General features: G+C 45.5%; 1 protein-coding gene across 1 annotated transcript in view; it reads right to left on the bottom strand.

Annotated features, from left to right (window-relative positions):
- The window catches only part of PPP1R14C (protein phosphatase 1 regulatory inhibitor subunit 14C), an 80460-nt gene that overhangs the window by 20221 nt on the left and 44176 nt on the right, over positions 1–16063 (bottom strand). The window contains exons 2-3 of the mRNA XM_069489186.1: positions 5647–5730; positions 3592–3624 (exon numbers count right to left, since the gene is read on the bottom strand). Coding sequence (XP_069345287.1) covers positions 3592–3624; positions 5647–5730 — 117 coding nt within the window. The remainder of the gene's footprint in view (positions 1–3591; positions 3625–5646; positions 5731–16063) is intronic.

Below are 16063 nucleotides of genomic sequence, written 5' to 3'. Positions count from 1 at the left end.
GAACCTCAGGTTGAGTCCTGGAACCCTTGCTCACGTCTCTGACATCTTGGGCAAGTTACCCAAACCCTCTTTACTTCCAGCAATAACGGTGAGGATTAAATAAAAAATGCATGTTAGTGCAACGTGAACTGCAGAGCTCTGGGAAAACATAACCTAGTATTATTATCATCAATAAAAACTGTTTCTTATGAACATAAGCTCAAAGGCAAAACTGTCCGGCCTTTCTGAAGTGATCCTTTGATAGATAAATGAATGAAATTCCTAAGCATTTTACATCATTTCCATTCCTAGACATTATGAGCTAAAAAAAGAACAGAGATGTTCACTTGGAAACTCTAACTCGTTTTTCTTCTTTCTTCTCTTTGGGACTCTGAAGAATATTCAAATATTACATCCTTTCATCTCCTAAGCCTCTGGATAGAAACCAGATGAGGAATACTTTTGTTCCAGGGGGCAAGACCGGCCATTTTCATCTAACTGCATGGCTGCTAACTAGTGTAAATATTTTGTTCCCCAGACAGTACAGAAAACTGAGGAGAGAGCAGGGCTGGCTTCAATGAGCAAGTGGAGAGCCTTTCTACTCTTGGCTGCCTGCAGAGCCAGTCAAAAGAGAAATCTTCAAGCCCAGACTTTCCCAGCCAAGTAACCAAAGCATGAACTTCTCCGCCTATGAGCAAAACTGAAGAATTAGGAATAATAAAATGGGTAAATGACGAGTCTGGTTTACTCTCTGCAGCAACCCTCCCCCCCATGTCACATGTTCATTCATTTGAATAATCTATCACTTTTCCTGACCACAATCCTACTGTTCTTATCTAACCAGGCACACAATGTAAAAGCACTCTCCAAATATCTAGTTGTTTTAACTCCTATAGTTATTCCCCAGCTAGCACTAAATAAAGAAGCTCTGTTCCCCAAAGAGCTAAACAGTAAGATCTCCTGCCTGCTCCTCTCTGCTTCCAGAAAGCCTGAAGTCAGACTGCCAACCCTCAGGCAAGAGATTAGAGGGTCAAACTCTAAAAAAACCTGAATCCCTCCAGAAAAAAAGATAATCAAATACTAACTCTTTGGAGAGTCCTTCTACTCCACATACAACAGATCATGCAAAAATCTGGCTTGAGACCTGGTCACTCCACAGTGAGACTCACCAATGGACAAACCATCCTCATACACACACATGCCAATCCGTTTACTGTCTCCTCTTGGTCAAATATGGGGATGCTACCAAAAACCAGCAGACAGATAAAATAGGCAGGAAAAGGGTAGGATTCAAAGAAAATAGAGACAATGCAGAACACAGAATAATCTTAAAAACAAAAACAAAGAAAAGAAAATGTGATTAATATCCTCAAAGAGAGGCCGGGCGCGGTGGCTCACGCCTGTAATCCTAGCACTCTGGGAGGCCGAGGTGGGCGGATCGTTTGAGCTCAGGAGTTCGAGACCAGCCTGAGCAAGAGCGAGACCCCACCTCTACTAAAAATAGAAAGAAATTATATGGACAGCTAAAAATATATATAGAAAAAATTAGCCGGGCATGGTGGCGCATGCCTGTAGTCCCAGCTACTCGGGAGGCTGAGACAGGAGGATCGCTTGAGCTCAGGAGTTTGAGGTTGCTGTGAGCTAGGCTGACGCCACGGCACTCACTCTAGCCTGGGCAACAGAGTGAGACTCTGTCTCAAAAAAAAAAAAAAAAAAAAAAAAAAAAAATCCTCAAAGAGAGAAGAGAATAAAATGCATCCATGAAACAAGAAGAAATACTAAAACAAAAGAGCGAATGGAGATCAAGAAAGAACTCTTGGATATTAGAAATAAGAAATTTTAAAATATCAGTAAAAAAATATCCCCTGAAAATAAAGTCAGGGAAATATTTTAAAAAGTAGAACAAAAGATCGAGGGGATGAAAAATAAAAGGGAAAAGAAGAAATCCGAGGCTCCACCTAAAAGACACAACATCTAAATAACAGGAGAGCCAGAAATATAGAATACTGAGGCAGAAATTTAAAAAAAATAATAAAGAAATAATAAAAGGCAATTTCTGGAAAACTGAAAGACATGCCTTCTGACTACGAGAGCTTGCAAAGTACCCAGCTACTCAGTGGACCCAGAGAAAAACGCTGTATTGTTATATGGAAGCTCCAGGAGCAAAGTCTGGGACAGGGGGATGGTAATGATGTGTTTGTGCAGACAGGAAATATAGTCCATGTTTGACAATGACACTGGAGAGTTCAACAGAATAACAGCAATTGGTACTAGACAAAATAAAAGTCAAGGTGGTTATCAACTCCAGGAAAAACAAAGGGCTATACAAAAGGAGGAGCCATGAGCATATTTCACTGTTGGCTCAGCAGTGAAAAATATTTGTTTAAATCATAATAATATAAACCTTGACTACTGATTTAACAAAATATTGTTAAATAACTTTGATAACGGGATAGAAGGAAAAGAATTATATGGAGAATAAGAGAGCTATCATCTTTCCCCTTTATTCAACAAATGAAAAACTAGTAGCAAATGCACATTTAAGAATACAAGAGTAAATAGCAGGGAACTAGCTAAAAGTACTATTGTATAAAAATACATAAATATAAAATATATACCTCTAGGGCGGGGGCCTGATGGGTGGGGAAAGCCACTACTCTTTTCTCTTTATAAGCCTCATGATAATTTTTGGTTTTCAAAACTATGAATAGCTATTACATTGACTTGAAAGTACATATTTTGACAACTAAAATTAAAAATATTTATGACTGAAAGATTTAACTAACACTGGAAGTCATAAAAATAAAGCTCAAATAGGTTAACTAGCCTCAAACCAAGTCATTAAAATCTTACACACTCTTGTAAAAGTGTGCTTTCCTCTCCCTTTGAAATTATACCTCTTTGAAAATGAGAAACTTTGCTGATAGAACCATGGCTTTGATGTTACAAATAGACTCCAAAACATCTGATGGATCTTCTAATTTCTCTGATTTATCACAAGAACAAATGGAAAGTACTTCTTTTGCTAGTATTTTCATAACTGAATTTTGCTAATATTTTCAAACCTTAACTTCTACACTGTGCTTTCAGTCATTAGCGTCTCCATTAAATGCTGATACTGCATATTGCTAATATTGGTCTAATCAGATTAATATCCATTGTTTTTTACACTAATATTTATACACTTGATAAATACCCAAACAAAACATAACATTTTCCCCCCCAAAAAGGTAATTCTTTGGAAAGACAGAATTGACTTTAAGCTTTTTAAAAAAGGATGTCTATAAACTAATAGAATGTATGCACCAGTTATAAACCTAAAACTTTTACTAAAATGATTCCAAACCTTCTCACAATTTCCTTTAAAGTTTGACTGTCGTCTAAAGCAAGCAACACACTCTGCTCCATTAGTTTTAAGTCGTTCTGAACTAGACATGTTTAAGCTTAGAAATAATGAAGTTAGTACTATTTAAACATAAGCACTCATGGATAATAACTACTAATTAGTATACACATAATCAAACCCACGTATTGTGGTTTAGCTTTAAAAATAGACAAATTGATTTAATAAAACCATTCAAACATGGCATTTAGGAAAAGTGGTTCTTTTACCTCTGTTGGTTTGTAGCAGTCTACAAGAGCTTCCTAGAATGAAACACACAAAAAGTCAGTTTTATTATTTTAAAATTCAGTATCATTTAAAAATGAAATTAAAAATCATTTCATCGTTATATCATTTTTATGATGTTAAATCAAGATTTCCTACTGACTATCTAGAAACACACTTTACTTTAGCACCAGTTGTGAAGTGTGAAGATAGAAAAAGTTGCACCCTTAGTGTGTTCTTCAGTGCATGTACACATACATGCTACATGAAAAGTTTTTTGAATAGGAAAATATTTCTTTTTTACGCTACTATAGCACTGAAAAATACAACCTTTCATGAAGTTATAAATACCTTACTGAGGAAAGAGCTTATTTTATTAATATAGAAGGATGGGGATACTAAGGTCGTACGTAGTGTGCAGAGAGATGAGGACTAACTCAGCAGCTCAAAACCCAGGCCAGCAGCCTTCCACAGGAACCCTATCCCCACATTCCAGTTTTCCTTCCATTGACTGAATGTAACCCAGAGGGGTCCAAATTGTTTCAAACCTACCCACCTGGCCCATGACTTTTACCCTGATGTTATGCACACCTGCATGCACGCACGCACCTTTCCTTTGGGTTAGCAACCTGGTTAATATTAAACTGGATATACTTAATGTTGAGACAGCCTGTGTGAGATGGTGACACTCACACTGGACTCATATAGCAAGGGGGTTGACTGACTCAGCCACAGACCAGCTTGGGACATAATCTCTGCAGGCTTTGATGTCCTCACCTGGAAAGTGGGAGGGTAGGGGGTGACCTGATGATAACTTACAAAGCCTGTTTTCAATTTTAATAAAACCTTATTTTTGGGGAGACAGGGTCTCTGTTGCCTCCTGAGCTAGAGTGCATTGACATTATCACAGCTCACTGCAACCTGAAACTCCTGGGCTCAGGTGATGCTCCTGCCTCAGCCTCCTGAGTAGCTGGGACTACAGGTGCACACCACCACACCGAGCTAATTTTTCTACTTTTTGTAGAGATGGGGTCTTGCTATGTTGCTCAGGCTGGTCTTGAACTCCTGACCTCAAGTGATCCTCCCGCCACAGCCTCCCAAAGTGCTGGGATTGCAGGTGTGAGCCACTGTGCCCAGCCCATTTTAACAAAACTTTTTTAATGTCATTACATTTTCCACAGAACTGGTGTCTGTTTTATCTTTTTTTTTTTAACTTTATAACTGGGGTGCTATCATTTCCCAATGAAATATATCAACAAGAAATAATCTTTATAACTAAGACTGTTCACCCCTCAAGGGACATAGTAATTATTAATACATTAAACACATTAACACATTAAATGTGCCCTTTGATTGCTTTAGTGACCCTTTGCCATTGGCGATAACCAACAGCCATTAACAGTAATTATCAGTGGACATTAAGAACAATGGCAGGTAAAGGTTAATTGGTTTTAGAAACTCCCCAATGCAGCTTTTAAAATGATATATTTGACCTGCTGTGGGAAGAGAAATAAGTACTGTATTTTACTGCTCTCCACTGAGGAAATATTAGACATCTCAATATCCATTGTTGTACCGCAACGCTGTTGGTGAGTGTCTTCCAATAAAAGATAGTTTACTATTAATAAGTAGAATTATATTATAAGCAATCTTACTAGAAATTAACTTCACGAATGATAGAATTCACAGCTTTGAAGCCAGAGCCCTGGGCTTGGATACTCAGCCCTGGCTCAGCCCCTCCTCTCCCCACACAATGGTGGGGAAGCACTTTCTCCCCTGGCTAATGGGTCTTTGGGGGCAGAACCAGCTCCTTCCCCAAGAAAACAAGGCTGGAGAACATCACACTCGCAAGGTGCTTTGAGAACTGACTGCAGCCAGGAGCTGCTTTGTCCTCAGGGATGCAGTTCCCGAGGGTGAATACTTAGCAGCCCACTGCTGTCCTCTCTGCAAACTGCCATTGCCAACACCACCACCACAGGGCACCATCAGTTCATGCCAAGTTCTAGAGAACCAAATGGATTCAGGCACCCATGATCAGAAGGTTCTAGAATACTGCTTACCTGTAATTTTAAAGCTCTCTCTTCCTCACTGTCTGCATCGAGAAGATCATCAATGTCAATTTCTACATCTGGCATTTCTTCTTCCTGCGAGGAGGGGGGGGGGAATAGCAGCATTTAATTTAGTGAGTAACTGAACTACACCAAACCAACTTGGTTGAGTTAATAAATGACTAGATCATCAACTGAGAGAGGAGGATGGATATAAGGGGGAGGGAGAGACTCGGGGAAGAGGAGGGAGGGAGGAGAAGGAGGGGAAGATAGAGGAAAGGGGAAAAGATAGGAAAAGGGAAGACAGGATGGGGAAGGAGGAAGGACAAGGAAGGACGGGAGGAAAAACACAGGGAGGGAGAAAAGGAAGCGGGAGTGGGGAGCAAAGGAGAATTAAGAGACACAAAGTAGTAAAAAGTAATATTTCAAACATGATCGTTTTCTACTTTCCAGGAGGAAGCTGCACCCGTAAGTCTACAATGGGGGATTGGAAGATCACAGAAAGCATAGGGAGAGCCGCAGTTCCCACCTAACATCCACCCTTCACTGGGCGACACCCCCAGTCTTTACTCAGGGGTCCAGCTCTCCCTTCCCAGCTCTGGGTCTGTGGAAAACCTGATTCCACCTGGGGATTTTGCACATCAGCATCTTCCCAGCCCCGGTTACTGATTCAAGAGAGGGCGTGTGATTCAACTGAGACCCAAGGGGGCGCCGTGAAAAGACGTTCCCTGGACAAGAGCATCCTCCTCGCTCCTCCACACTGAGAGCGGGCTGAGGAAGCGCGTGGCCCTGGAAATTGCTGGCAGCCGCCATGCCACCACCAGGAGAAGCTGAGTTTAGGATGAGGCTGGCTCCATGGTGGGCAGAGCCGGGAGGAATAAGAAAATAAGGTTCTAGATAAAATCACCAAGTCTCCAAGTCAAACCACGTCTGAAGCCTGCCTACTGGTGAGTAAACCCCCTTCACTGTTTCAGTCAGTGCGGGTCGAGTTTAATATTCCTGCAACCAGAGACATCGGTCCAGAAAAGAGGGCAAGAACGGCCAGATGGATTTGGTGAAACACCTCATGCATTTGGAATCTGAACTTCCAGCACAAGGTGGATCTTGGCTACCTCATCTCTTCTGGTACCTGTGTCTTCCCTATACCTTTAAAAATGGCATTTCAAAATAAGAGAGTCCTGCCATTTCGCATCTCATCTTCCCATCAGGAGTCCCTGCAGCCCCTTTCCTTCCAGCCACGGGGCTGGCTGAGGAGTGGCTGCAGGAGGGAGAGAGAAGCTGCACGTGGGGACACCCAGGGCTTACCTGCTCTGTGTAAGCGGTTTGTGTTCACTTCCCAGGCAAGGCTGACTTTCCGAATATTTCCTTTCTAGGAAAATGCATTTATTAAGTAACAGTGCTCAACCTTTTGTGTGTGTATGTTCCAACACCAGACTGAGCCCCCAGTACATTGGGGAAATCAAGGAATATGACACAGTCCCCTCAGCAACACTAGCTCCTGAGGGCAGGCCCTCCATGGGCCAGAAAATTCCAGAAACAACCCTCCCCCTGAGTCCCTAGTGACTTGTTCCTGCTTCTGTGGAGAATTTCTGTTTAGATCCTTTGTTTGGCTATTCCCCACTTCAAAACCAGCATGTATCAATGTGAATGTTTTAGGTCTCCTCTGTGCAGTTCTACCTAACGGAAGAGAGGTTTTGTAGCCCTCAACATAATTCTCGTGTTTGTACTTCACAATCTTAGCAGAAGCTGATGATTGAGAAATAGGAAGTTGAAATGTTCTGATGAGGAAAAGGCTGAAGGTGACCTTTCTGCTACTAGAAGCACGGCCTCTACAGCCGGCCAGGCCGGGTCAAAGGCCAGCTCTGCCACTAACTCACGGTGTGATTCTGGGCAAGTTTCTTAACTTCTCTGGTCTCAGCTTCCTCACCTACAAACAATGGGATAGTAAATAACAAGTACCTCATAAGGTTAATGCGTGGATCAAATTAGTTAATTGATGTTAAGTTCTCAGAATAGTACCTTGCACAGGGCTAAGATAGCTGAATGCTGATTAGTATTTCTGCAATATTGGAAGACACACAATCCATCTTTAAAAGCTCAGGAAAAAAAAAAATAAATAAATAAATAAATAACCCAGAAGGAAAACGGAACCTCAACTAGTGGGGCAATTCTAACATCCTTAATCTTATTAGAGTCAAAAATCTGTAAAATAATAACAATAACAAAAGATGAAAAAAAGGATACGCTAAGGTTGGAATGTATGTTCCCTCCAAAACTCACGTTGGAATTTGGTTGCCACTGTGGTGGTAGTGGGGGGTGGCATCTTTGGGAGGTTGACATGTGCTCCAGTAAACGTGGCTACAGATTAATTCGGTCTTGTCCACGGCGTGGTTCGGCTTTAATAACTACCGCATAACACCAAAACACCCACAGCAGGTTTCAGCTGAGCCAAATAAGTAAAGCCTCAAGTTTCACTCTGTGTAAGTCTACACAGCCTCCTCTGGGTTTCCTCCCTCCTCCCCACAAACCGTCCTTTGGGTTCAGGATTTATACTTCGTGGACAGAAAGTATATATTTATGTCATGGTTTAAGAAATCCAGCAAAAGAAGCTGGATATAGAACCTGCTAAAGGAACCCCAGGTAAGGGGAGATCTGTGTCTGCTATTCTTACAGGACATAAAAGAACAATCAGAAACTCCTGCCCTCTCAGCACAGCACAGCAACGGGGGTTCCCTGCAGACATTAGTCAAACACTTCTGGCGCCCAGCCAAGTTCGGGAAACGGGCTTTGACTCGTGGCAGCGCAGAGCCCCACCCGGCGCAGTGGGCACCCTGGACCAGGCGTTCTGTCACCAGGGCTGCACATGGCTCTCCTTTAGGTGCGCATTTGACCCATTTTCCCAGCCCTTGAGATGTGTGCTGTCCAATGTGGTAAGCACATGTGGTATTAAAATTGGAATTCATTAAAATGAAATATGGTTAAGAATCTAGTTCCTCAGTCACACTGGCCTCATCTCAAGTGCTCCACAGCCGCATGGGCGGTGCCTGCCGCGCTGGACAGCACAAAGGGAGACGACGCCTGCACCGTCGCAGAAGGCTCCACTGGACAGCGCTGCCCAGGGCACGCTCACCCTCTGGCCCAGAACTTCGGAGCCAAAGCCCCTTCCCCCCTCAAAAGGACCTGAGGGCGTAAAGGAAAGGCCTGGCATTTCAAGGTCACTCCCTCACCTCAAGGGCATGTGGCTAGGAAGCCCTGGGCTTGGTTTCCCAGCTGGGAAAACTGATGCAAACTAAACACTGGTCTTCGCTGCTTGAGTAATGACAACTATCAGGAGGCATCGGCACTTCCTACCAGCAGAGGCGGAGGCAGAGTCCGTGCTCGGAGCGCACGCTGGGCACGTGGAGCAGGGTGTCCTGAACGCTGGGGATGCAGAAACAAAATCCAGGTGAGAAGGGCATAGAGATGGGGGCAATGGAGGGACACGAGGGAGAGCCCCAGGAAGCAGAGGCAGCACCTAGTATAGAATCCTGTACAGCTTCAGGATTTAATATTTTTAATGAGGAGTGTGGAAGTGTTCTAAATTCAACTGGAGTTCTATGTAGCTCTCACTTCTGTACGTTGATCTTAGATCAATATCACTGAATGACCTTAGTAATAGAGCAAGTCATTTACAAGGGAGTGAACCCACCCATGGCCCACTCTGGTGTCTCAAAGTGTCCTTGTGTTTGGGTATTTTCCCATGTTAAAGAGGTGTCCCCAAACAGTGGCTCTGGTGACAAGAAGTGAAACAATCATCTTCAGAGCAGCTGGGAAAGTTGCCTGTCAGCCCTGCCCACATTAGTCAGAGGCTTTCCTGTTGGCACCCACAGAACGAGACTCTCCATGCGTCCTTTTGTGCGCAACGCATCGTGTGTCAGGTGCTATGAGGCCCCAGCCCTGGAGGGATGGTCCATCTAAGCACAGTTCTGACAAACAAAGTGACCCACCACGGCACCAACAGCCAGAGACGAGCCGGAGTGCTTTAGTGATTCCGGGAGAGAGAAAGCTTCCACCGGGGACAGGCAGGGAAGTTTTGCAGGGAAAGAGGGGGTGAGCTGGCCTCGTGGGATGGCTTTGGACAAACCTGGCGGGGAGGGAGAACGCCCACAAGAGGCAAAGTGATGCCCGCGTGTTCTAGATGTGGGTGCAGGACGGTCCTGGGCCTGGGAGTCAGTCGGCTCAGGCTGCAAACGGGAACGTCTGCGGGGCGTGTGGCAAACTGGGGACAACGCGGTGCGAGGAAAGGTGGCAGGGAACACTCCGCTTCCCCTTCTGTCACCATTTAGGATATGTGCTCAGTGCTGCCAGATTTTCTAGGTTTTCAGGAAAAATGGAAAATAAAGATTTTTAAAGTAAAAAAAAAAAAAAAAAAGATCCACATTTTTAAAAGCTGGCTAATAACTCCTTAAACTATTGTGTAGGACAAACAAAATCCATCAGCCCACAGGCTGCCTGTTTCCCCTTGTCCCACAGAGACTGTGGCCACCGAGGGCTCCGGAGCAAGGGGACGAAATGACAGAAGGAAGAGCTGGCGCAGCTGCAGCCCCAGGCCGTGGGGAGGAGGCAGGAGGCTGCCAGGAAGCGGCTACTCATGCAGGTGTGAGGCAGCAGGGCTGAAGGGCGAGTCCTGGCAAGAATGAACAGAAGATTAAAACAGTGATAAGTGGGAAGGGAAAAACAGATGGAGTTTGGAGATGAACTCGATGTTGGATGGGAGAGAAGGAAAAGGTAAAGAGAAGATCCAGGTTGCGAGCCTGAGAGATTCTGGGAAAAGGCGGCAACGACAGGGAGCACGCCCGGGACCCTGAAGACATTTCACAGGCCAGCACGCAGCACAGGCGCCGGCCATCGCCTGCCACCCCCCCCAACTCGAAAGCAGAAGCGGGATCCCCCGCTGCCCCCGCACAGGTACGCACCGCACCACAGAACCTGCAGCCGGGCCTGGATGCGGAATGCAACCAAAGCAGAGCCTTGACACACAGCTGGCCTTGGGTGACACACTAGCTCTCTCTCACACATATACACACACACACACACACACACACACACACCATGCATACACTTGCACGCACTCTTCTAATTGGCCAGGAAATTTATACTGTGAAACATGTCAGGTGTCATGTCAGCTTTGAAAAAATATGAATGCTCACCCCTGTCCACAGCAGCAAAGGGGGTGGGCAGGAATGTTCAAGCTATAACTCAGCTTGAAAAGGGATCACGGTTTCCCAGCTCTGTGAGACACAGCTTAGCAGCTCCCTGGGAATGACCGTAGCTAGCAGTTCTCAGCAGTCTCCATCTCAAAATAAGATGGTAGAGTACCATGGGATTAAATTACTGTGCAAACTGTGGCAGCTGATGGAGAAACATGGGCAGCAGGAGCAGGGAGTGGCAAACACCAGCTTATTATGGCCTGTCCAAACACTCGTCTGAAAAACAAGCAAAATTTCTTATAGCTCACCTTTCTATAGGCATACGGGAGAAAACTGGCATAGGAAGCCCATAAACAGAACCGAATCCTTGGGATTATGTGAGCTCTCTCTGAAAATATTTACATTTCATGTTTTCATTTTAATGACAATATGAAATACTTCCCGTAAGCAAGCATGTTCCAAGAATGGTCTGGATGGCCATGCTATAACCAAGTCATACCAGGCCCACACTGTGTTTACACGTTAATCTTTGTGGCTGATGAGAAAAAAGCCATGGGGTAGATTGAATATATAAATGAAATGATTCGTTGACACCAGGTGAAGCCAGATGATATCACTCAAAGGACGCTGAGCCGCAGCAATCTACCTGATTCCTGTTACAAAAGGAACGAAGCCAGCCATCACAGTAAATGAATGTTTGCATTTCAGTTTCATTGGTTGGGTACTTTATGGTTAATTTGCAATTTTGATGTGATTTTATAATTGGAAGAATCATATGCATAAAAAGTTTATACCTAGTTTTAAGTGTTACATATTTAAATAATATTATAATATTAAACATTTAAATCAGCCCTGGGTTCTACAAGAAATTTTTTCCACTTAAGGAGCCCAACCTGCCCAACGGCACACCACTGCAAAATATCAGAAGGTCGGGGCTGCAGGGAAGAATCTGGAAGCTTTCAGAAGGACAACAGGTCACACACGGAAGGACAGAGAATCGATGTCAGCAGGTCTCCCAACTGCAATGCTGAGCGCTGGGAGCCAGGAGCAAAGATTCCAGAATCCGGAGGGGAAATGATTTCCAACCTCAGTGCCTATATCCTCCCTGCGGTGGTGCGGATGTGGCGTGACGCCTCTGAAACTCAGGTTGAAATTTGGTCCCCAATGTAACAGTGTTGAGAGGTGGTGAGACCTTTGAGAGGTGTCATGGGGCACGGTGCTCATGAATGGGTTACTGCTGTTCTCTCGAGACTGGCAGCTATAAAGCCGGGTGGGCCCCGTTGTCCCACCTTTTGTCACATGCGCTTGTTTGTCCTTCTGCTTTTCTGCCATGCTATGACGCAGCTCGAAGGCCCTCACCAGAAGCCAACCAGACACGGCCCCTTGACCTTGGACTTCCTAGCCTCCAGAACTGTAACAAATAAATTTCTTCTCTTCACAAATGACCGCATCTGTGGTATTGTTATAGCAACAGAAAATGGACTAAGACACTCCCAAATTGTCAATCAAGAGAGGAAAAAACCATATACATTTTAAGACTCATTAGGTCTTACATCTTAATATATTTACCTCCCGTTTATTTCCTAGGGAAATAAACTTTGATTTTCTGAAATCATCTGTAGCTGCGGCTCCTGAAGACCAAAGATTATATCCTAAAATGCAGACTGAGAAAGGTACATGAGACACCAGCGTAAAGAACAAAGCAGACGGAGGCTTGATGAGCTGGGACGCCGCGGAGGCGTGGAGATGAGGCTGCCTGGTGTGGGCCCGGGGTCCAGTCTGCTGGGCACACGTTTGCATGGGTGGCCGGGCCACTTAGAGGGGCTGGGGAAGGATGGCCTTAAACGGAACTGACAGGGGTGAATAAGTGCATGTCATTCCAGTTGGAGCCCACGTTGCTAGTATTTTCCTAATATGCACTTGTTTTAAAAGCTAAATAACCTCCAACAGCTGAAGCTTGCTCAGAGCCAAACATCAAAATGCCCCCAACTCCTCCTTAAAAAAAAAAAATCAAAACAGCCTCACTGAACTTGACTCTGTGGTAAAGTGGAAGGATGTTTCAGATAATGTTACAGGAATCACTGTTCTTGGCACCCAGGAGAGCAGGTCTTGACCTCCCTCCCTCCCACCAAAGTTCACTGCTAGGGCACTGACGCGTGTGCACGTGACAGCTGCAGCAGGGAGCAGCAGGGCCACCGCAGGTGCCACCCAGCACCAGTTCACAACGCCTCTCGTTCCTCCTACTCAGGAAAACACGCTGCGATGCAAGCGAGCAACAGTGACGTTATCTGACAAGTCAGCAGCACAAAACAAATACCAGCTTGTAGCCACGAAGACTCACATTACTGGTCATGTTAGATTATTCTAGAACTAGGCACATCTACATCAGGTCTCGGAGCACCAGGCAAATCCACACAACACCTATTTGCTGAGCACCTACTACCTGCCAGGCACTGTTCTAGATGCCAGGGATAAGGAATGAACAACTGACAAAAATACTTGCTCTTGTGGGGATTAACCTGAACAGGGGAAGACAGACAATAAACAAATAAGTACAGTACAGTGTTTGGCAAATGGTGATAAATATTTTCCAGAAAAATTAGGCAGGGAAGAGGGATAGGGAGTAGGAGGACTGGAATTTTAAATAGGGAGGTGACAGGGTGGGGCTCAGTGAGAGAGACATCTGATGGGCAGCTCAGCATTGCGGGAGGAGAGCCAGGGCCAAGCTGCGTGTGAGAAGCCACCAGGAGCCCAGGTGACAATAGCAGAGTGGCGACTATGGCTGAGGAGAAGATGTGGAGACCCAGAGGCCCCTAGAAAGCCTCTGACTTGCACCCTGAGCGACAGAAAAGCCATTGGTGGGTTTGAAGAGAGGATGACATGATCTGATCTCCCTTTTAAAACAATCGTCCAGGCTGCTTTGTGATAGTGGGCTGCAGGGAGGCGAGGGTGAAAGCAAAGAGACCACTTAAGAGGCCATAGGAATATGCCGGTAAGAAATGACAAGTGACTTCGACGAGGGCATAGCACGATATACATTCTGCTCTTACAAACAAGCTCTTATAGAGGTCACTGCTAATCCAGACCTCAAAGAGAAGGCCAACATCTCAGGAGCTCCACCAGGTACTGCGGTTGGCTGGGGCACTTGGCATTCTGCATTCTGCAAGACGGCAGGTACCTGGTGCACAACCATTAAACAGCAGCAGCCCGGTGCGATGGTGAGTGTGCATGTCAGTGATGCAGCCCAGGCACTGAGGGAGGGCCCAGGCCAGGGAGCACCTGGCCCCAGAAGTCTGGGGAGGTGCCTAGACTGAGCCAGGGCAGCTGCCTGGGGACAGTGGCAAAGCAATGGGGACTCAAGCTGAGGAGTCTTTCTAGGTGTGACACCCACCCACCATGCAGATTTCTTTTTCCCACCCACCAGGCAGGCCTCCTCCACCCTCTAAATCTCTACTCTACATTTAGCAACTCATTCTGGCAAATGAGTGTCTCTGGAGAGATCACCATGGCTCTCCAGACACAGTTGGGGAAAAAAAGACTCAAGAGTGGGGCAGACATGGTGTGCTATGCCCCAGCCTTGGTCTCAAATGGCTCAGGAGGCCACTTTCTTCAGTGACAGAAGGAGCCCAGGGAGACTGGGTGAACAGGACACAGAGTGGGAATCAAGCACCCAAAGCCTCAGTCTTCCCACACGTGCCCCGGCTGCCTTGCTGCTCAGCACAAAGGAGACCCTTTGGGTTTGGGCCAGAGCATGGAGTTTGAAGAGGGGTAGGCCCAGGTTTAACTTCCATCACTGCTACTTACCTGCATGAGTTGGGGGGCGGGGATTCATCCTCCCAACCCTTACCTCCCATGCTTGTAAAATGCGGATAAAAATCTGGCACGATCATGTCCAGGCATGTCGTGCAAATTCAACAAATGGTGACATGACCTAAGTTGGTACTAAGTTAACTGGGCACATTTGATCAGTTGATTCCTCTTTAATAAATAAATAAATAAATATTCACTATCAATGTCTCCTCCAGAGAATCTTTCACTCCTGAGGTCTGGAAATTACGAGTGAAGAACTAACGCATTACCAACTTGTTCAAAACCACAAGGATTAAAAGCAGGGAAAAAAGAAAAGAAAATGTAAGCAAAAATCCCCAGATGCAGAGCTTTCTCAAAACAATAACACTTTGCTCTGCATATGAACATTAATCACGCACAGCTGGTCGTTAACAATGCCAAAGTGACAAGAAAATCAGCAGGTTGGTCCTAATAAGGCATCTGAAAATAAGTGATAGCTGGGGCAGTTTATAAAGATGGCAAGGACAGCCTTCTTAGCATTGGTTGTGGCGTGATGGCGTACATGAGGACAATGAGAACATCCCACGGACTCTGGCCACCGCCCCCTTGCCCATTGTGCTAATTTACAGCAGTGCCTCCCCTCAAGACTCCCCATGCCCCATGGCAGCACCTGCGTCAAGGTGCCCTGCAGGGAGATGAACACCCTGTGTGAGCTCTAGGCTCGGTATTGGACTGGCTACAGGCAATGGATAAGGACATTGGGAAAAAGTAAAGCAGTGATCTGAAAGAAAGAGCTGGTGTCCCCCAAGGAGAGAGAGGTAGCAACGGTCCAGCCTCTCTCTAAAAAGTCACACTTGGCTATGTCCTGCTTCCCAATAATTTAGGGATCTGGCCTGAGCTGCCTTCTGATAGAAAACGGTCCCTATCCACCTTTTTAGTGGAAATGCTCAGGGGCCGAGCAGAATTCTGTTAGGCTGGAAACACTCAAGTTACCCTATGGTGGCATAAAGGCAGCAGGCAGAAGCCCGACACAGCCAATTCTCAGAGAGAAGACAGTTCCCCTACATTGTCAAAGCTCTCACCACATTGCCCGTGACCAAGCCGTTCCACTGGCAAATCCAGGGTCACCGTGGTGTCAGATTTCCTAAAGCAGAACACTATGTCCAGACATTTTCCACCTCCTGTCTTGGCTAAATGTGTTCAGCATTGGCAGGTGCACAGAGACTGGGAAGATGATGTGTCAAGGCCGCCTGGAAGATCCTGAGAGGAAATTGCGAATCCCATTCAAAGGGATCCAGGTGGGAGGCAGGCATCCTGTCCTTTCAAGTTAAAAAGACTATTGCTGAAATGAACAATCAAGCCACAAGAAGACATGAAGGAACCTAAATGCTTATCACCAAGTGAAAGCAGCCCATCTGGAAAGTCTCCATACTGTATGATTCCAACTACAT

Source organism: Eulemur rufifrons, chromosome 15, assembly GCF_041146395.1.
Source record: "Eulemur rufifrons isolate Redbay chromosome 15, OSU_ERuf_1, whole genome shotgun sequence".
Taxonomy (NCBI): domain Eukaryota; kingdom Metazoa; phylum Chordata; class Mammalia; order Primates; family Lemuridae; genus Eulemur; species Eulemur rufifrons.
The sequence above is the reverse complement of the archived record's forward strand: the minus strand, read 5'-3'. Positions and strand labels throughout refer to the sequence as shown.